This window comes from Lontra canadensis, unplaced genomic scaffold (assembly GCF_010015895.1).
Source record: "Lontra canadensis isolate GAN:19392208 unplaced genomic scaffold, GSC_riverotter_1.0 scaffold48, whole genome shotgun sequence".
Taxonomy (NCBI): Eukaryota; Metazoa; Chordata; class Mammalia; order Carnivora; family Mustelidae; genus Lontra; species Lontra canadensis.
This window is the reverse complement of record NW_022631042.1, coordinates 8,837,580-8,859,997: the sequence shown is the minus strand read 5'-3', so window position 1 is coordinate 8,859,997 and position 22,418 is coordinate 8,837,580. Positions and strand designations below refer to the sequence as shown.

Sequence of the window (22,418 nt, the reverse complement as noted above, 5' to 3'; positions counted from 1 at the left end):
GAAAAAGCATCTCCTACAAAATCTAGAATAAGTAAGAGCTTTGTTACAGAAATCTGTGCTTCCTGACTATCCATGCCAAGAATGGTCTTCTAGACTTTATAATAGAACAACATACCCTTAAGAGACCTAAGGCACTTAGAATTAACTGAGAGTCACAGACAAACTCCTACCGAGATACCTAGGCATTCTTCTCTCTTCAAAGGCTGTGAGCAAAAGAAATAAGCTCAGTGTTCCCCACTGCTCCCTGCCTTAGTGTGTTCCCAACTGCAGAGGCAAGTCAATAGAATTAGAAATTTGCCAGACTTCGCAGAATGGCTAAAATTAACAAGTCAGGAAATGACAGATGCTGGCGAGGATGCGGAGAAAGGGGAACCCTCCTACACTGTTGGTGGGAATGCAAGCTGGTGCAACCACTCTGGAAAACAGCATGGAGGTTCCTCAAAATGTTGAAAATAGAACTACCCTATGACCCAGCAATTGCACTGCTGGGTATTTACCCTAAAGATACAAACGTAGTGATCCGAAGGGGCACATGCACCCGAATGTTTATAGCAGCAATGTCTACAATAGCCAAACTATGGAAAGAACCTAGATGTCCATCAACAGACGAATGGATAAGGAAGATGTGGTATATATACACAATGGAATACTATGCAGCCATCAAAAGAAATGAAATCTTGCCATTTGCGACGACGTGGATGGAACTAGAGGGTATCGTGCTTAGCGAAATAAGTCAATCGGAGAAAGACAACTATCATATGATCTCCCTGATATGAGGGAGAGGAGATGCAACATGGGGGTTAAGGGGGTAGGAGAAGAGTAAATGAAGCAAGATGGGATTGGGAGGGAGATAAACCATAAGTGACTCTTAATCTCACAAAACAAACTGAGGGTTGCTGGGGAGAGGGGGGTTGGGAGAGAGGGGGTGGGGTTATTATGGACATTGGGGAGGGTATGTGCTATGGTGAGTGCTGTGAAGTGTGTAAACCTGGCGATTCACAGACCTGTACCCCTGGGGAAAAAAATATATGTTTATAAAAAATAAAATTAAAAAAAATAATAATAATTAAGAAAAGACAAAAAAAAAAAAAAGAAATTTGCCAGACTTCAAAGGATGTGGGATTTGACAGCTTGTCATTTTCCCACAGTCTGTAAGGTTCCAAGGGATCCTGGAGACATGGGTGCCATGTTTCCTTGGCTGATAAATAGCTGAAACTGAGAACACCCAACACCAGCCCTGGCTTCTTGCCCATTCCCACTGGGGAGAGCTATTTTTGGACAACTGAAGCAGATAGACTTGCTAAGTGAATGCACACATCTGTTGTTTTCATGTTGAGCTTCCACAGAGAAGAACTATAAGAGAATGTGTCAAAAGGAAGATAATCCTTTGGAGGCCCCTCCCAAACTTTAAGCTGCTCCTGGAATATTATTTTATCCTGTGAAAGATGAAACTTGCCAAAAGTTAAATAAAACCTATCATATTGTCTAAAGGCAAACAAAAGGACAGGAAAAATAAACATCAAATCCCACTTTCCCACAAGAGTAGTTTATGCTCCTTTTACTTCTTAAATCTAAGTGGCCAGTCTGTTTCTGATCTTTCTGTCATGCAGTGTACCTGGGCTTTGTTTATCATGCCTCACCTGACATGAGCTGAGTACCTGTGGCATGTCATCTCACAGGAGCTATGATTTTCTATGACTTCTAATTACCCTATTAATTTCCAGTTAAATTTTGCATATGGTATCTCCTCATCCCAAAGCCTTCAACATGTGGAAGATGGTGAGGTTGTGTTCTCAGGTCGGAAATGGCAGACAAGATTATTCCAGGCTTTTCCAGTTCCTCTGCTGAGAGACAAAAGCCAACCTGTCTTATCTGTCAAGTGCTCTTGGAGTACACAATTTCTTTCCATCTTCCAGTAAGCCTGTGAGATAGGTTAAGAGTTGTTTTCATTCTCTTATAGGTGAGGAAACTTGAGGTTGACTAACTTTCTCGAGGTCACAGACACAACTTCAGGCCCTCTGAGTTTTCTTATAAATGAGTAACCTCCCTTGATTACACCATTTCTTATTCCATTATGCCCCCAAATGGGAGATCAAAGCAGCACTGATGGCTCCTGAACTCATTATTTCCTAGAGATCTTTAAGTGAAGAGTTCACAGGAGGACAGCATGACTTTGTCCTTGGAGTAAAAGTTCTGAGTTGCCATTTTCTTGCGAAAGAATGAGAAAGAGAACAAGTGGAGTGGCTGGCTGTGCAAGAGGAACCTATCAACACTTTCAGGCAGATTATTGTAGCTTAAGTAATTTTTCTCAGGTGTTCCTGTCCCAGAGAAGCCCCTGGAGGAGCGCCACTGGGCACCCATTTTATTTTACTTATTTATTTACTTATTTACTAGAAAAATGGAGAAAGTGTAGGTTCTCCTAAAGGCCATAAGAAAAATACCTGATTGACTTTTGGTTAGTCCAGTCCTGGCTTATTTTTATTTTAGAGATAAAGTCTAACACCTGAAACTGTTCTGGAATTTTTCAAATTCTAATTCAAAGATACTGTGTTTTATTCTCTTCCAGGTCTTCTTTCTAATATACATCCTCTGTGACTGCTTACCCTTTCTGTTCTTTAATTTCCCCACATTTGATCTCTCTTTTTGTACTTGTTGCATTTTACATTTTAAAAGTAATTCTCTTGTTTTTACCAAATGCCCAGGGTCTATGCAGCTAGTAAATCATCAAGGTCTACTGACAACCAAAGGTGCACTTCTGAGTAGGTGTCTCCAGCGAAAATATTTACTTAGGGGAATGAACAAGATGATCTATTTCAGTGTGACAAGAATATATTAGAACTTCTATTCAGATTTATTTTTGTCTTATTTTATTTTTATATGATATAATATATCATATATAAGATCCATATACTATACATTTGTAAGATAATATATATTTTTAGAATATAAAATAATATATATTTGAATAATTATATGTCTATATAATTTGTAAGTATATTAATGCATTTATTGAAAGTGCATCTTAAAATATTTTTACTATGAGGTGTATCATTTAAAAAATCTGGCAATCATACCATACAGCAGAAGAGTGCAAGAGAAGCAGAATACAAATAACGGTACTGGTTATTATTTACTGACTGCTTACTCTGTGCCAGCTACTCTCCAATTGCTTTGTTCATATTAACTCACTTTATCCTCCCAACAACCCTTTGAAGTAGGTGCCATATTAAGGTACCATGTTATTTGCAAATGAGATCACTGAGGAATTGAGAGGGTGGGTAATTTATCCAGAGACACAGAACTTCCAAATGGCAGGATATGAACTCGGGCTGGTGGGCCCCAGACTCTGTGCTCTTAACCATCTTCATAACTGCAGGTATTAAACAGGGTGTGAGGAAGGACTGGACTTAGCATCCTGACAGCAATCCATGGGAGCTCGTTTTCCTCACTCCTATGCTAAGAGGCATTTTCTTTGGACATTCTCTCATCTTGAACCTCTTCTGCATCTAGATGTTGAGGCCACAAAAATAAATCAGACTTGGAGTCCACCCTCAAGAAGCTATAGTCAATGCAGAAGATAAAACAGTGATATAAATAGCTATAATACAGGGTGAAGTGGGAAAGACAAAAAAATTAAATGCTATAGGGATTTGGAAGAGGCATTTCCTCCAGAAGAAGGAACCGGGGAAAAGTTTGTGGAGTAAGCCATATTTGAGCTGGCTTGAAGCTAAAGCTTATCTCCCAAATTACCATGTAATTAGGTAAAAAACTGCATCATGAAAGTATCTTTGGAAATGCCTGTTTGGGGCTTTGGACTTTACCCTTTTTGAATCTCCTCCATATTTAAAAGAAGTTATGTCTTAGCTAAGTCTGGAACAGTCTGGTTTCCCCGGCAGGGAGGGTGAGAATAGGAGAGGCATCTCACTAGGAGGTGAGGCTTTACAGGGTTTAGTTTTGGTGGCAATGCCCGGATTCCCCAGCTCACTGTGCCCAGGCCATTGTTACACCCACTTACTCTGATGTCTAGTGGGACCAAGGCTATCTTCAATGGGATATATGATGCCCAAGAAACTAGTTTTGAATCCAGTTTATAACTTAAAATTGTGAAAGTTGTATTTTAGCCTTTGAAACAGCCAAAACCAGTCTTCATAGAAAATGGTTCTGGACAGTACAAGATTTTCCCAAGATTATCAATAGGAAAAAAAAAAAAAACCCACAAAACTTAGTGGTAGAATGAATCAGAACCTAATGAGGTAACTAGTCAAAAGATGGGTATGCACCACAAGGGGAGTTTTTTGGGGCTGAGAGTGCCACCTGTTGAGGGGGCTTAAATCAGGATTTTGGCAGAAGCACGTCTTTGTGATAGTCAGTAAATGTCAGTGAGACTTGGTCTCCTCTACATACCCAATTTAGGAATGTGGTCATTCAGCCTTCCCACATTGTGACTCAGCTCAGGACATACAGAAAAGAAATGATTTAACTCACTAAGATGTGGAGGTTTACTTCAAAATTGTTAACGCACAGCAAAACTGGTTGATATGTGGGTTGGGAGCCAAACCTGATAATGTCTGTTTTCTCCCCATCTTCACTACAAAAGATTTTGTCTGGGAAGAAGTTTAGTCTGACATGTTCCAAGACAAGAAAATCAACAGCACTAATATATGTCAGAATCTGCAACACTGAGCCAGAAAAGCATAAAATAATCTTATCTGTAGGGGAGAAATGGAATTTCATGAGTGATTATGGTGAAACATGACTGCAGACTTAAGTTACTTATGACTTACATGTCTCTAAAGGAAAAGATGAATTATAAAGAAAAGAGAAGTTCGGACTTACTTCTCGGATCTGCAGTGACTTATGCCAAGCACAAAGCCTGAGACCAATCTTTATGCCTCAGATTTTCCATGGATGAGAATGCTACCATGAATGTATCATAGACCTTCTAATACGTTTTTTAAGTTATTCTTTAATTTTAAAACCTCTGAGAAAGTTCAAATTCAAAGAATATTAGAGGTTTTAAGAAGACTTGAAGCAGAACTGAGTCAAGCAGTCCAAAACATGGACAGATGTAACATGTAACTGTAAGGGTTTTCAGAAACTAAGCGCCTTGAATCTCTTTAAAGCTCACTTCATCTTTTAATAAATTATTCTTAGCATAAATATTCCTTCTTGTTGTAAATTTTCTCTGGTTCTTTGGACTCTGTCTATTCTCTAAACAGAAAACTATGTTATCCTACCCCTTGTGACCTAAGAATTCCTATATTATTAAAACAGAATTCTTAAAAAAAAAAAAAACCACCCAAATTCTTTGTATTCTTGAAACACTTATAAAGGGTGGACCAACCAACTAATATATATCTAGAACCTACCGAATTATAAATATGATGCTTGTGAAGGGGGTATAAAAATCTAGCAGAAAAATTAACAATTCAGGAAACAACTGATTTTGGTGATACAGCCACTTAGGCAAAAGTGGAGTTTCCTCAAGAAGTTAATAATATAACTACCCTACAACCCAGCAATTGCACCACTAGGTATTTATCCAAAGGATAAAAATGTAGTAGTTTGAAGGGGCACGTGCAACCCAATGTTTGTAGCAGCAATGACCACAATAGCCAAAATATGTTAGGAGCCCAGAGGTCTATTAGCAGATGAATGGATAAAGAAGATGTGGTGTGTATATGTGTGTCTCTCTCTCTATATAATGGAATATTATATTACTCAGCCATCAAGAAGAATGAAATCTTGCCATTTGTGATGACGTGGATGGAACTAGAAGTCAGTCGAGAAAGAAAAATACCATATGATTTCACACAAATGTGGAATTTAAGAAACAAAACAGATGAACATAGGGGAAGGGAAGGAAAAATAAGATGAAAATTGAGAACTCTTAAGAAATAAACTGAGGATTGCTGGAGGGGAGGTGGCGGGGGAGGGATAACTGGGTGTTGGGCAGGCATTAGGAAGGCACTTGATGTAATGAGCATGGGTGTTATATGCAACTGATGAATCACTAAATTCTACCTCTGAAACAAACAAACAAACAAACAAATCTAATAGCGTTCCACACAATACCTCTGAGATACTTCCTGTATTTGCTTTGAAAAACTTGTTAAATCTCTAGATAATTCCAATCCTTCAAAGCCAGATTCCCCTCTGTACCACCACTGGGTGTAATCTCTATACTTGGTTATCTCCAATGACAGGGACCTCACTATCTTATGACAAGCTGTCCCCTCCATTTTTTGACACCACTTAGTTGCTAGAGAAAACAGATCTCTATACAAATTAGTTAGCCACAATACAGGAATAAGTCAAGTACTATAACTGCTGAATCCATTGAAAAAGACAAGTTCCACATGAGGTGAGAGGAAAAAGGAATTGCCGTTTGTTATGTTGGTCAGGAAGAGACAGTGATTGAGGGTTAAATTACCAAAAATTTTTAGTACTATCTTTTGCCTCCTGTGCTAAATTGCCCCTGGAAATTTTCCCTCTTTTACTAAGTTGCTAAAGAAAATAGTGGGCTGACTGGTTCTTCCCAGTCTTCTTTAGGGCAAAAAAAAAAAAAAAAAAAAAAAAAAAAGACTGTAAATTAGCATACTCAATGGGAGGGAAGCCCACTGGTAGTCTTACCTGTGGAGTCATCCTGATGGCCATCAAGTGATCCAACAGCCCAGGTCCCTCCCTCAGGTCTGAGAGGAAAATCACATATAGTCTGATGGATATCCATTTTTACATATAAACAAGTAATGTCTTACTAGTAACTCACTAGTTACTAAAATCTAATATTTATAACTAAAATTAATGGTCAACTATCATTTACTGAGGTCTCCAATTTAGTATTCTAAAAATTTGAGCTGCTTCTCAATGAGCCAAAACCTCTAGAGTGACTGGGCACCTGTTGATAATTTCTAGTTTTTTATAATTTGGGGGAGGGACTTCTATAAGTACAGTATTAGTATAGCTTGAGTTGTTCATGGTTTCCAACTCCTACTCATCTTGACTTAGGATATTTTTACAACTACTATTAGGTTTACTTTTGTGTATCTTTTTGTTCTTGTATAATTGCTGGCTTGTAAACTCTTGTTATTTCCTCATGGATTCTTCTCACACAGTTCTTCCTTTTAACTGAAAAATGAAACTTAAGAACTACTAAGGTAAACGGAAGAAGTTCCAATCATTTCTAGGCCTTTGTTAGCCCTAGAAACTCCAGGTGAACATTTTCATATTTCAGAACAATGTTAGAGAGTAGATATTATTTTCCCTGATTTAAAAAAGAAAAAACTGAGGGTCAGAAAAATGAGGTGACTTGCTAAACTTTCAGAGCTAATCAGTGGTGGAAATGAAATTAAAACTCAGGTCTACCTGATTCCAAAGACTGTGGTCTTTCTGTTATGTTAATACCATCAACCCCAGACCCAGAGTGTCTCCCATCTAATTCTCCCCTCCAGATTCCTTTCCCTCCAGTCATTTGTCTAATATAACTCTAATAATTATTAAACACCTGGGTAAAATCTCATTAGCACTAAATTCAGGAAAACCAAATTCTGTTAACAGGAATTTGAATATTGCTAAGCTGTTAAGCTGGTATGTGAATGTCTTTTGCTTAAAAAAAAAATGGATGTAATTGCTTTTTTATTTTCCTCAACACGATGTAACATATCTCTATTTCAGGGACTGAAATGCATACTAAGTAAACTGCTATGGGTAAGGTAGCTCCAGATATACACAACATACAAATAAAGACTTAAGAGAAAAAAAACCCTCTGACTTTGGAATTTCTTGCAGGCATTCTGCAAAGGCTCACTGATCTTAGAACATTTGGATGTCTCTTATTGCCCCCAGCTGACAGATGAGATTATTAAAGCATTGGCCATTTATTGCATTTGCCTCACATCTCTCAGCATCGCTGGCTGTCCAAAGGTATGTGCAGGAGTCAGAGCTCAGACAGGTCCAGCTGAAGCACAAAGAACCCAGGCAGGGCAGTAGGCAGGGGTTAAACGCATCACAGAGCACGTTTATTTTGTTAAGTCTGAGGTATTCGTTACATTTTTTTTTTCCTTTCTCCAAACTGGAGATAGCTTTATGATTTCATTTGTTTCAAAGTAGAATTTTCAAAAAGTTAAAAACAATTCTCATTCAAATATGAAAATGTGTCAAAGGTTTATTTAATTCATTAATGAGAGAACCAGCAAAATGGTAAAACAAGTTCATAGAGCATTTGATCAAACCGAGTAGTTGTAGGAACTGAAGAAAAAGGATGCCAGAATATGATTGTTGGGTAGATCTAAAATTGGTTAATGTCCTCTAAGGTACTAAGTCCATAACCTTGAAGTTGTAGTTTCTACCAGATAGAAATAATTTACATTTCTCCTGGACAAAAATGTAACAGGTTACAACAGGTAAACTTCACTGAGTTTTGGCCCTAGTTGATAGTCATTAGTATGGCATAATTCCTTATAAAATTCCTCTGGTAGGCCTGTTAAACAATGTTCCAGTATGACACTGAAAAGACATGTAATCATTTTTTGTCTTATTTCCAGTGCTTGATAATTTTTCTGACATCTGCTTATGAAATAAATACATATTTATTATAAAATATTTGGACTACACATACAAACAAAAAGGAGAAAGTAAAATCTGTTGTCATACCACCATCCAGACATAACCATTATTGGCATTTTATATTTAGTCTTCTAGAATATTTTTCTATGTACACAGAGATTAGTTATAGAAGATTTATGTTTTGTCCTTTTCTCTTTTGGAATAGAATCACCCTTTCCAAAATACATTGTAGCCTACTTTTTTTCTCTTAAAACACTATAGACTAGTGCTGTGAAATGTGTAAACCTGGCGATTCACAGACCTGTACCCCGGGGGATAAAAATATATTATATGTTTATTAAAAAAATAAATTAATTAAAAAAACCCACTATGGACATATTTCCATGTCAAGAAATAGAGATCTCTGATTCTGGCTCAAAATGGCAGATAGAATATACACATATAGGTTTTTTTCCAGATTACACATATAATTTTGTTCCCTCTTGAAACCCTACAGAACTGCAGAAGAAGGGTAGGAGCCCCTGTTGGTAGGAAAAACAGGAGAGGAGACAAGAGTAAGAAAATTTTTGATGTTTGAAAATAGATCGACTAATATAACAGACCAGAGACTGCTTTGAATTCTAAGCCAACAGTAGAAAAAGGTGGGGGGAAAATTGACTTATACAATGATCTTCAAATTTGGTAGCACTGTTTACCCCTGGAACCGGATTAAGAGGGTGGCTAAAATGAGGAAGACTGGTTTAAAAGTTCTTGAGAAAAACAGACAGATCTTTGGATTTCCTCCCCTACCTCACACCCCTGGGCCCCTGCCCTTCCCTACCTTCAGCAGAAGGTTGGGTATTTATTTCCTAGATTTCTCAACCCTGGCATTACTGATATTTTGGATGAGATAATTCGTAGTGGGGGTTATTCTGTGCCCTGTAGAATGTTTAAGAGCATCCTTACCCTCTCCCCAGTATGTGTCCATAACACCTGGTCCCCCACACCGCCTTACCATGACAATGAAAAATATCTCCAGATATTGCCAAATGTCCTGGTGGGGGGGTGGGAACCAAATGCTCTACTACTGGTTCTAAAGATAGTAAAAACAAAGCATTGCTGGGGGGCACCTGGGTGGCTCAGTTGATTAAGTGTCCAAGTCTTGGTTTTGGCTCAGGTCACGATCTTATGGGTGGAGGTATCAGGCTCAGCGCTCAGTGGGGGTCTGATTGAGGATTCTCTCCCTCTGCTCCTCCCCCAACTCATGCACGTGCCCATTCTCTCTCTCAAATGAATGAATAAATCTTAAAAAACAAAACAAAACTAAACTAAAAACAGAGGGTTGCTGGGCTGGGAGAGATACTATGTGTAATTGAGAGTTTGAGTACAAAAGTGAAAATAGGAATTATGTGACCGAATGCTGAATTCAGAGATGCTCAAGTAATCTTCCAACACAGCACCTAGAATGTGGCTGCCAGATCTTCCCCTCCAGGCAGGAGACTGAAAGCCTCTTTTCTGGAGACTGACTAGCACGGGATGAAAGACAGAAAAATATTGACATTTGGGGGTTTATCAACTAATAATCCATCTAACCATTGGAGTTTGGGTAGAGAAGACCCACATCATGCACTCAGACCTTCTAATCAGTGTTTAGCCCTTTTGCTATTGATAAATGGCAGACAATCAAGGATCACCAGACATAACAGAAAAGCCTCTGAAGTTGAACAAATTAGTAGAAAAAACTTGGGGGAAGAAAAATATGCAGAGGGAAGAAAATGAAAAAATCTTTAAAATATCCTCAGAATTTACAAGATCATGAACAACCGTGCTGTCTTCTGTCGTGCACACTGATGGGCTTCTTTTTAGTAAAGCATCAGACTCCCAAGATGCCCTACAGTCTAGCTCGTCCGAAACTTCGGCTTCGCGGCCGTTCAGTTTGGTGCAGTGGGTGGGTGAAGAGAGTGAAGCTAGAACCTCCTAATTCGTAGTTATTTGCGCTATAGTAAGAAACAGGAGGAGATGGGGCGAAGGTGTGGTAAATTGTGACAACATTAATCTAGAAAGTTCACAGCAAAATTTTTGTTTAACAATGCACTTGTTTAGAACTAGGGAAACCTGGGGCAGCTGGGGGGCTCAGTCGGTTAAGTGTCTGCCTTCAGCTCAGGTCATGATCTCAGGGTCCTCTCCCTCTGCCTGTCTTTCCCCACTGCTTGTGCTCTTTCTCTTCTCTTGCTCTCTCTGTCAAATAAATAAATAAAATCTTGGGGAAAAAAAAAAAAGAACTAGAGAAACCAAGTGTCTTTCTGGTCAGCATCATCTGGTTCTAGAAGTGGGTCAAAGAACTAAGTATACTTAGCGCTGACCGTAGACCCTCTGCAGAGTTCTTGTTTTCACTGCACACAGACACGTAAATACATGGACAGCACATGGTTGCCTGGGAATTACCCTGGCCATAAAGCAGGCATAGATGCGGAATGGGCTTTTTAGTGGCTCTACTAATTAGGGGGGAAAGTAGAATGAGAGAAATAAGGACTCCAGTGACTTGGGGCAACGGATTTTTTGTTTGTTTGATTTTGGGTGTTTTGTTTTGTTTCTTGCTTTTTGGTAAGGAGAAGCTCCTTCTATAAACTGCCTTGCAGCCTAGAAACTAAGGATGATGTTACACAAATAAGATATTATCAAATGAATTACCCTATATCAAAGACCCAGGGTAAAAAAACTGGAATAGATTATTCCAGAACCTCAATGTAAGACAGAAGAAGGGTTTACCTTTACTTTCTCTGTGAGTCAAGTTAAGTATCCTGACTCAGAAGATGTGGTGACCATAATTTAAGCCAATTGTAATAGTCCTCATTGAGAAAAATTGTAAGGCTGTGGGTCCAGTGTAACATATTTTACCTACATTGCTTTTTTAAATTAAATCTTATTTTACTTTAAATTCCAATATAGTTGACACATAGCATTATATTTTCACCTATATTGGTTTTGATGAGCCACAAAAGACATTGGTGTCTGGCTCATCATCCTAGGCTAGGTTTCTCAAAAGCCCAGGAGTCAATCTTGAATGGTCACCTTATCCATCTCCTGGAAGGCCAGCTCTTCCTTGCAACCAGCTCACCTCCAAGTTCAGTATGTATATTATGACCCCATCTTACCCACCACTAAAATGGGAATAACACTCTCTGCTCAGTAGGACTATTAGGACCTTGTATCTGGGAGGTAAGAATTTAGCCAGTCACCTCCAGTTCGAGTTCCAAGGGCCAACAACATCAGTTCAGTCATTGAACATCTTGCGCTTCTGATCTGTGGGAAACGTTGGGCTCCTTTTTCACTCCTTCAGAATCAATAAAACCTAGCTCCCTGAACTCTACCTGTCCTGGACTTTTCCATCCTCTCACTGTCTTTCTTTTTCTCTACAATTCTGAGGGTTTTTTTTCTATGTCTTTTCAATGACACCAGATCCTCAGAGACCAACATAGTATGGCAGGAATGTCTGAAGGCATTTTTATGAGAATCAGGCACAATGTTAAACCTTGGTCCTGAGCATGTTCTGAAAACAGGCCATGCTTAGACAATGACAACATCTATTTTTCCAAACTTAGAAAGTTTACATTTCAAACTGAAGGATTTTATGCATAATTCTCTCAACTTTATATTAAAAACAAGAGCCAAGCCTCATGGCATGTTTTTTAGAATGTTCAAACATTTAAAATGAGAAATTAAAACCAGTTGGAAAAAAATTCCTTTGAGGAAAGTGATCTCGTTGATTCTACAGCAAGTCTCAGTTTAGCTATGAATTCAAAAGCTAGACCCTGAGTAAGTAAAATAATCTAAGAAGTGGAGTGGAATTATCTCTGCAGAGCATCTGGGCAACCTCTCAAGATGTTGGAGACCTCAGCAGAACTCCTCAGAGTAAGATTCATGTAGTCTCTGTGGAATCTGCTCTTTCTTCTCCTGCCTGCAAACATCTGTCTCACCTACTCACCTGCTTCCAGACTCTCCACACAAATCATCAGAGAGGTTCAGATTCCTTCTCAGAGTAATCTGACCTTGTCTGCAGGTTAACGTCAGGGGATACCTATTTTTTATAGCTTTGTAACATGTTATGTTATTAAACCTGTGTTTCTAAAATGATGATGCCTCAAAGTGGATTTGAGTGTAAAGCCAAATCCCGTTATGGCAGCATTTCATAAGTTGCTCATATTGGTGTGACAGGTATGACTAAGGAAGTTTTGATGAAGTTACCCATCCAAAGTAGAGAACTCTAAAATGAAAATAACAGCAAGATCACTAAATCTGTTGGTGCCACCTGAACCATAGTTTTTCTGTTCTGGGAACAGGTAAATCACTAACGTGAGTTATAGGCCCATCACATGACAAGCTGGCTAGAATTTTGTTTCTGTTTGCTATGGACTGAATTTTTGCCTCCCACCCATTCATATGTTGAAACCCTCATTCTCAGTGTGATAGTCCTGGGAGGTAAGGCTTTGGGAGGTAATTAGGTATAGACTGAGGTCATGAGTGTAGAGCCACCATGATGGAATTAATGTCCTTATAAGAATAGGAAGAAACTAGAGCTATCTCTCTGCCCTGTGAACATACAGTAAGAAAGCAGCCATCTGAAAGCTAGGAAGAGGGTCCTCACCAGATACTCAGTCTGTGGGTAACCGCATCTTGGACTTCTCAGCTTCCAGAACTGTGAGAAACACATGTCTGCTATTTAAACTATCCAGTCTAGGGGGCACGTGGGTGGCTCAGTGGGTTAAAGCCTCTGCCTTTGGCTCAGTCATGATCCCAGGGTCCTGGGATCAAGCTCCACATCAGGCTCTCTGCTCAGCAGGGAGCCTGCTTCCACCCCACCCCCTGCCTGCCTCTCTGCCTACTTGTGATTTTTGTCTGTCAAAAAAATAAATATCTTAAAAAAAATAAACTATCCAGTCTATGGCATTTTGTTACAGTGGCCAAACTGATTAGTACATTATTCTTCTGTGGGATGGAGTTCATTGGAATAATCAGTACTTCACTTTGGCTGTGTGTTCAGATTACAGACTCAGCGATGGAGGTGTTATCAGCAAAATGCCATTACTTGCATATTTTGGATATTTCTGGTTGTATCCTGCTTACTGACCAAATGCTTGAGGACCTTCAGAGAGGCTGCAAACAACTTCGAATCCTTAAGATGCAATACTGCAGGTGTATTTCCAAGTAAGTACCGACCTGAATACAAAAAGCTCTGAGAACTACTTTCTGAGAAAACAGAGTATGTGACGATGCCATTAGTAACACAGAGTGGCTTTCAGAGGTTCCCATAACTGGCAAAATGTTTATATTGAAGCAAAAGTTGGGTAAATAAACAGTCTATATACGTAGAAGGTCTCAGGTGTCTACCCTGTGAGTTTTTAAATATAAAGCAGTTATTTGCTTCTTTGTTTAGTTTTTTCCCCATGATGGAGAGTATAAATGTGAATGTAGTTTTAAATGACCTGATGAAGTAAACTGTGGAGTGTTCAAAATGAGAATTCTTGACCAATCCCTGAAGGTCTGGTTCTTTTCTGCAGGAGGGAAAAATGAATAATAAGAATTAATATTATCAAAGTATAATGAGTTTAAGCACATATATTTCACAGAGGAACTTTCTTAAGTAAGCAGTCCGGCATGAACTGAAGTATGAGATCTGCTCACTTGAAGCCTGAGGGAAGAAAATGGTTTCTGATCCAAAGCTGTATGTGTTAAAATGAAATGGGGGGGGGGGGGAGCACACAAAAATTACTTATAAAATAGGCACTCTCAGTGCCAGGCCTGTTCAGGGGAGGGTAGCTGAGTGAGAAAAAAAGAAGAAGGTCTGAAATTTTTTGAAAAGGAGTGGAGACTCAACTCTTCTCAATAGGTCTAGAGATGACTGACACAGATATTATTAACTTCATTGAAAAAGGGTACAATGAAATAAGGTCCTGGGAGTCCCTGCCAACCTTGTCATATCATTAAACACACAACTTTGGATAGGATGACAATGAATGAATAACATACTACACAAAGCAGTCTGGCTTCTAATCTTCTGACTGCATTTTGACAATCACTTTTTTGGGGAGGTAGTATCACTGAACTTCTCATAAGTGGGATTTTAAGTAAAAATTAATGGAGAATTTCTGGCATGAGCCCCTATGAACCTAATTATGGTATGGGATATTAAAACATGATAAATAATGGTGTTTGGTTAAGAAGACCCAAAATATCTGATAATATCCTAATCCTGCCTTTGACTGCTCACTCTGCTTCAAGGTCACTAGATAAAAAATATGTGAAGAAAACAAAACAAGGCAAAGTAAGACTTTACTACTAGCTAGGCTTGGCCAACAAAACCCAATGCAAAACTCTAGTTAACTAGTTGGATCTATGAAAAATTCCTTTCCCCAAGCTAGGACAGCCAGGGTCTTTCTTGTTTTCTACCACCAAGTGTGGCTGTCCCTACCAGCAAGAAGAAAACATGGTCCTAGGGCTTGGAGGGGAACTGGTTTTTGTCCATCTCATTGTCTAAAATGGCCAAACCACCTCAGTCTTCCTCATAGGCCCACCCCTGCTAAGCTCCAGTAGGAAAGAGGCCTATAATCCTTTGATTCTATCTTTGTCTAGCAATAAAGAAGGCAGTCCCCACAGTAGAATGGCTTGGAGAGTCTCAGCATTTGCACTAGTAAGGTTCCGAGTACTTGTCTTGACTTCCAGCTTCTAGGACAGGGCACTGTTTTTCAGCCAAGGAGCTCCCAGAATACCTGGTCCTGAAAACTCTGAAGAAGTGTTAAGGCCTGGCCAGAGTCAGGTTGTTTTGGGGTCAGCTCTAAGGATTATATAGCAGCTTCCTTCTCCACTTAAATCCTTGGATGAGCCTTTCAAGACTCAAGTACATGACGATGTCTAATCACTTACCTATCTTGGTTCACTCTAAAAAAGTAGAGTTGTTTGCTCTTACAAGGGCTCATGTGGCTCCCTTAACTGCAGTGGCTGTTTTGTCTGGGTGAAATGGAACATTTGGTAGTTGGGAGAGAGGAAATTTTTCTTGTTTGGGAGGAGGTGCAGGGGCTTTGAATCACAAGGTGTTGGACTCCCACACATTTGATTCCATTTGAACATGAAAACATTGTATGATTTGGCTCTTAAAATCCAATTACAGCCATCAGAAGAAACTTTTCTATGTATAAATTCCCCCATACTCAATGGACTCTAAAAATATTGTACCAGCTTTGCAAATCAAAGATGCCTGTGCTGCTGAACCAGGGGAGTAGCAAACTTTTAGTAGATGAGCAAACTGGCTACAGCTCTTTTGCAAGAGAGCTTCCAGCATGAGATATGCTGTCATTTTACCAGTCCCAGAGCCTAAAGAGATCACAAGAAGCAGTTCCAGAAGCATCATTTGGAGACACCATCTAGGCTCCTTTAATTCCAGGAGGAATAATTAGCAACTATGATCATAAACATAACAAGACTTATCTGACTAGATTTGAAGCAATTGTGTCCAACCAGCCTTTCAATGTATGGCCCTCTGTGGGAAAAACAAGAAAGCATGGAAAGGAAGAAAAGCATAGTGAGAGAGAGGGAGAAAGACCCAAACAATGGTCTCCACAACCCAGGAGGGACGGAACCACAAAGAGGTAAAAGAGATGTTAAGTCGATAATTAGCAAACAATAGAGGGCCCTTTCTGACATTTTTGTGTCCAGAGTCCAAAACTTTCAACTCTGAAGAGTAGAGTCTTGGTGGCCTTTAGAGCCCCAAAGAGCAGGGCAGAGATTTCTTGAAGGCCTTCTGTAAGCAGTTGCTGGCAGCATGGATTACTAGCCAGCCACCCTGAGAGGTCCATTGCTAGGAAATAAAATTTAACCAGAGTTCTCTTCTCCAGCTCATGGAAAAATCTTTGGGGGAAAGACCTTTGTGATCTGGAACTACTTAATGTTATTATTAGTATGAACAAATAATATTTCTTAACAATTATTTGCTATGCATCATGTCAATCCTATTTTATGTTTACCATCTCATCTAATCCTCATAAATACCCACATTACCATAAAAATGAATAAGAAAGGTGGTTTAAGCAGCTTAAATAACTGTCAACAAACAAATAAAAGGCAGAGCTATACTTTGTACCTCTGTCTTTATCATTACTATGTTGCTCTTTTGCCTATAGATTAGAGATTTTCAAGCTTTTTGAAAGCTCTAACATTCAAAGGATTTGAAGAAGGGGAGACATGAGTTCTGTTGAGCTCAGTTTACTTGGATTACTGGTGGTCTTAGTGTTGGCTCCAACACCCCCCACCCTTTTTTGCCTACTCAAGAAACTAGGAGGAAATATGTGTGAGGGCAAGTAATATTATGGGAATCACCTCAAACCTCCTTTAATTTATAAAACCCAAAAATCACTTAAAAATTCAGTACCTCATTATTATTAAACATTTAATGGGATACTTCACAATGTTTCTGACAATCATTTTGAAAATCATGTTCTATATTAACCCAGATAAACCTGTCTCACCAATTAAAGGAGTAATGAATACTAACCTCTGCAGCACACTGATTTGGTTCCCAAAGCATCTCCTACAAGATCCAAGGACCTTAAAGACACTTAGGGCAAGCCAGAGTGCAAGGGAGTCAAAGGATTCCATACGCACGCTAAGAAAGAACACACAGTAATTCCTAACCATGTATTTTCTTTTCAGCATTTCCTAGCTTCCATATATTGACCATACTGCGATACCAAACTACTTTAAAAGAGAGAAAGAGAGTGTGTGTGTTCTTTCTGGCAGGAACATTCATTTCTACATTTTCAAGTTTCTGGATACTGTTCAAAAGTGCATACGTGCAAACACATAGCAAAACAGGATGTTTGAAAAAGAACTCAGAGATATTTGTTGGCAGTGACCATGCTGATCTGTCCTGTTGGCCAGGTCCTGAGTGTTAGGAGTCAGTCCTAAAAGGATGGATGCCAAAGGTCCAAGTAAGGTGGTGAGGACGGCATGTTCAGGGGCTGCGGATTTTCTAAAAGGTGGAGAAAGTGGATTAGGGAGTAGTCTACACTGGCATTCAAATTCTAATAAACCCAGATTTTCCCCAGGACAGATTCAGATTTTCAGGTTTTTTCCCCACTACGCTTGCTGTGAAACCATACACACTTTAAGATATGCCTTAGAAATACTCTAGACTACAGAAAGCCATTAACCTCCTACTTCCTGGCAGAAGAAGGGAAGGGAAGAAGGGTCTGAGACCTGATCCTTCCCTCCTCTCTGGTCTGTAACCATCATCCCCAATGGTCAGGGGACTCTCGCATGTTTAGTTCCACTGAAGACGACTATGGGTAGAACAAAGAGCAGTGCTTACCACTAAGAGCTAAGGTAAGGGTGGCATGGAGACAAGAAATAAGGGATCAGCACCCGTAACCCTTGTGTTTTTCAAGGGTCAACTGTATTTCAAAAAGGGAGGACATTTTTCACAGGAATTTTATTACCTGCTTTTGAGAAAAGGAAGGAGGATCCCTCCCTGCCCCAGCAACAAGGCACTGCCTGCCACTTGCAGTCAGTGAGAAACTGCCACAACCTCAAACTCTTGTTCTTCTCCAATAAACTTTTGTTGAAAACAGCCCTCCCCAATTTCCTCTGAAAACATTACAAAAGCTGAGCTTCCCTTTTGGACTTACCTATGGTTTACCATACATTGCTTGTCCTGAACTACAATTCTTCTGTTATTCCCAAATAAACTTATTTTTTATCTTAAATAAAACTGCTCTTGCTCTGCTTAAAGTTAACAGCATAAACCATGGAGTACATCCCCCATGGGTAGTGCCCAACATGAAACTCATTTTGATTCTGCCCCACTGCGTTGCATTTAATGAGTAGTCTTCCCTATTCATTCCCTATTTTTCTTGTCTATATTGAGGATTCCGTATCCCCAACTCTCGTTTTATTTTTTTCCTCAAACTCCCATTATTTGTCCTAATTATCATCGCATTTACCGGGGCTTGTAGCTTGTAGTATGACCCATTATTTAAGTGTTACTAAATTTAGCATTAAGAGTACTTATCATCCTATGGCTTATCACACCTCTCAAGAACTGTTGCTCTTCTGAGGCCAGTGGTTACATATTCTTTGGTGAATTACTTACAAATCTTTTACTCCCCAAACTCATCAGTTTCCTAAAGGTCAAGACCATTATTGCCTGTAATTGCACTGATCTTGTCATCTGTGACACTGAATCATGACCAACAACTGTGAAATACGGTACGCGTGTCCAGAGCTCTGCTATTTGGGAGGCAGGGGGCTAAGAGGGTGCTGGGAATAGCAACAAACAAACCTGCAGAAGAGAGCAAAAAGGGCTTCCCTCAGTGTAAACTGCTGAAAATATCTTGTTTTCCTTGTCATTGAAGATGTCAATGAAGAAATGGAATACACCCTTAAATAACTTATTACCTTCTCAAACAAAAGGAAAATAATAAAGCTTAAAATGACAAACAATTAATGCCATGAAACTATGTATTGGAAAACAATTAACTCCATGATCAACTTCCTATATAAGTCAGAGGAGGAAGGGATTGGGGTTGGGTCTTTACAAGAGGCTGGACTGGTTGAAGTTTTGAAAGACTGATTGAGTTTAAATAGGCAGACATGGGGTGAAGGGTAAGTAATGATGAAGCTCTGTTGCCTAGGGTAGTGTTTTATATTTGAAACTGATGCAAATATTTTATGCTTCAGGTTACCTCAACACTTGGTATTATGTTGCAGTAAGTACTCAATGAAAACAATCTCATGGAAAACACCCTCAAAAACATGGCAATCTCAACTCCATAGAATTGGAAAGCAAGAATAATCTTCAGAAGAAAATGGGGGAGAGCTAAAGATATAACACTATTATTACTGAGTAATGATGTCCTACTTAGAGGACATATAAAGATCATATAAGAAGTTTCAAATGTAGGACCACACTTAAAAAAAATTAAAACACTAACAACGCAAAACTTCATCTTTGACCATAAACTTATTTTCAAATTTGAGAATAAGTACTTCTCTAAAGAGAAGACACTTGCTTGTCAAGTTTTAGTTCATAGGATTGGTGGCTCAGAACTAGAAATTTATATAATTTGCTTTTACTCACATGGTTCTTTAAATGTGTGGTTTTTTGTTTTGTTTTTAGTTTTTGTATTATGTGATGGCAATTATATATGCCAAAAGCAATGTGATAAGAGATGGAATTAGCAATGCTATGGTTGTCTCCCTTTTGAATTTGGTTATAATTTAATACATCTGAAATTTGGTTCAAATGAAATAGCATTTTAAACAACTGAGGCATCCCAGCCTTTTCCAATTTCATTGTGCTGCCTGAATCATATAGCCATTGAGCACAAATTTAACTCAAAGCACTTGGTAATATCATCTTCTTTATCAATGACTATTTCCAGAAGTTTGCAATTAATAACTCAACGTAATATATGGTAATAGTCAATTACTCTTTTTTTTTAAAGTAATGATCTCAACATTCAACCAACTTCCTAGAAAAATGGCACTGTTCTACCCTTGAAAAGGCACTTTCAAGTTAGATATACTGTTGTTTTCTGAGGCCGTGATATTGTGATTTTATGAGAAATATATTTTGGTCATTTAGATGATCAATATATATTTGGTCTTCCTTCATGGTTCTCAGCTCACATCTCCCAAAACCCTTGAAATTTCCTGGTCAATAAGAGCAATGAGAGCATCTTTGTCATAATTTCTGGTCTTGTACCCCATTCCTGAAGTCAGTTTAGAGCCATAAAGGTTAAATAGGTGCCTTGTTATTTATAACAAACTCCTTTCCACCACAATTGGGTTTATGTTAATGAAGTGACTTTTGGAAAGCACCTTCAGATGGAAGTTGGTTGCTAGGGAAACCAACCATAAACAGAGGGGTGGAACTTTCAGTCTCTCCCTCTGATTTCCTGGGAGGGGAGATTAAATCAATCACCAATGAGCAATGATTTCATCAAACATGTTCATATAATGAAGCCTCCATAAACTCTTCACAGGACAGGGTTTGGACAGCTTCCGGTTGGTTAATGTGCATAGATTTGGGGAGTGGTGCATCTGGAGAGGGCATACCCTTTCCCCACACCCTGTCCTATATATCTCTTCCACCTGGCTATCCCTGAGTTACACCTTTTATAATACAATCCAGTAAGCAAAATGTTTCTCTGAGTTCTGTGACCAACTCTAGCAAATTACTCAAACCCAAGAAGGGCGGGGTTTGCGGGGGGATGTTGTTGGAACTTCTGCTCTATAGCTGGTCAGTCAGACGCCTGAGCACCAACCTGGACGCGATTGGTATCTAAAGTGGAGGGCAGTCTAGTGAGACTGAGCCTTTAACCTGTGGTATCCGGTGTTGTCTCTGGGTAGGTAGTGTCAGAATTGAGTTGAATCGTAAGACATCCAGCTGCTAAGAAAAGCTTGGGGGTGGAAACCCCCCTGCCCCATCTTAAAATGGGTCCAGAACGACTTTTAGATGCTTTTTTTGCTTTCTTCCTTACTTCCTAAGAAAGAAAGTGATTGTATTTTTAATCATTTTGGTCACGGACACCTTTGCAAGTTTGATGAAAGTTACAAACCCTCTCCTTAGAAAAATGTATATTAGATACAAAATTGCATCAATTTTCAGGGACTTCATGGATCTCCCTGAAGTTCATCCACGTATCCAACAGGGATCTGTGGACTCTGGGTTAAGGGTTCCTGCATGAGGAGAGTTCACAGTTTGGGTGGTTAGGGTACTCCCTCACCAAAGAAACTGGAAATTCCAGGCAGAACGCTCATTCAAAGGCACTACAGAGTGCCCTCGGTGTTTCCACTCCATTGCCATGCATAGTTTCCTTACCCATTCTCTGAGTCTGTTAATCTCTGAACTGGCTCAACCAGAGGGCTACTGAGCTACTTAAGCTTTGGGACCCTGCATATTTGCCTAACTACCCTTACCCTCCCTCTCAGGATTGCAAGAGAGCTGTGACATTCATTCGACTTGTGACAGTTCTGTAATTCCAAATTTGCTCTAGTTTGAAAATTCTGCATTAGGAATTATTCCTGCAACTGTCTAACGCAAATCACTATTATTGCAGGGAGGCAGCGAAGAGAATGTCGTCTATAGTTCAGCAGCAGGAATATAACCCTAGTGACCCTCCGTTTTGGTTTGGCTATGATTATGAAGGCAAGCCCCTTAAAAAACAAAACGAGGAAACACCACTTAAAGGAGATGAAGAAGTCATACTGACAGAGTCAACACACAATAGTGAAGAGGAACTAGCATGACCTTCAGCCTCAAGCAGGAGGAAGAAAAAAAATCTAGAACTTGATAACTTCATCTGATACAAGTATTTTTACCAGCGGGATCGCAACAGTGTAAATAAGCAGCAAACCATCTCCTGATTTTTAGTCCAACTACAGATATTTCTAAATACATTATTAGTTCTTCTAATTGGTTTAATCATGATTTTTAAAAGCCAAATCAAGTATTGCTACTATGAAATTTTCCCACTTAAATTTACGTTAATCAAATAGTTGGGCTGAGATTACCAAATCCAAGGTTACAGTTATATAAAACAACCCTGAGAGATGTAATGTTTTTAATAAGGAATTTAGAAGCTTTTCTTTACAAAAGAAAGCAGAGTTGGTCATATGAGTCAGCTTAAGAGTTTGAGCCAGGGCAATGATTTTAAGAATCTGTTACGATATAAAAAGTATAGACTTACATTTTTTAACAGAAACAAGGCTTTCTTGTTATTTCCAGATAAGTAACAATAAGAACTAAATGCCATTTGACCCTAGACTTACCTCTACATTTGACTTAACAGTCAGGGATAAATTAAATGAAACATGAACTA

The 22,418-nt window shown here is 39.1% G+C and overlaps 1 protein-coding gene across 3 annotated transcripts in view; it reads left to right on the top strand.

The window, feature by feature from the left end:
• Window positions 1–21,974, top strand: part of FBXL13 (F-box and leucine rich repeat protein 13) — a 236,611-nt gene extending 214,637 nt beyond the window's left edge. For all 3 annotated transcript variants that reach the window (XM_032873296.1, XM_032873295.1, XM_032873294.1), the window contains 3 exons: window positions 7,789–7,923; window positions 13,586–13,749; window positions 21,657–21,974. In XM_032873296.1, the coding sequence (XP_032729187.1) occupies window positions 7,789–7,923; window positions 13,586–13,749; window positions 21,657–21,846 (489 nt within the window). In that variant the 3' untranslated portion in view covers window positions 21,847–21,974. The remainder of the gene's footprint in view (window positions 1–7,788; window positions 7,924–13,585; window positions 13,750–21,656) is intronic.
• Window positions 21,975–22,418: the final 444 nt, after the last annotated feature.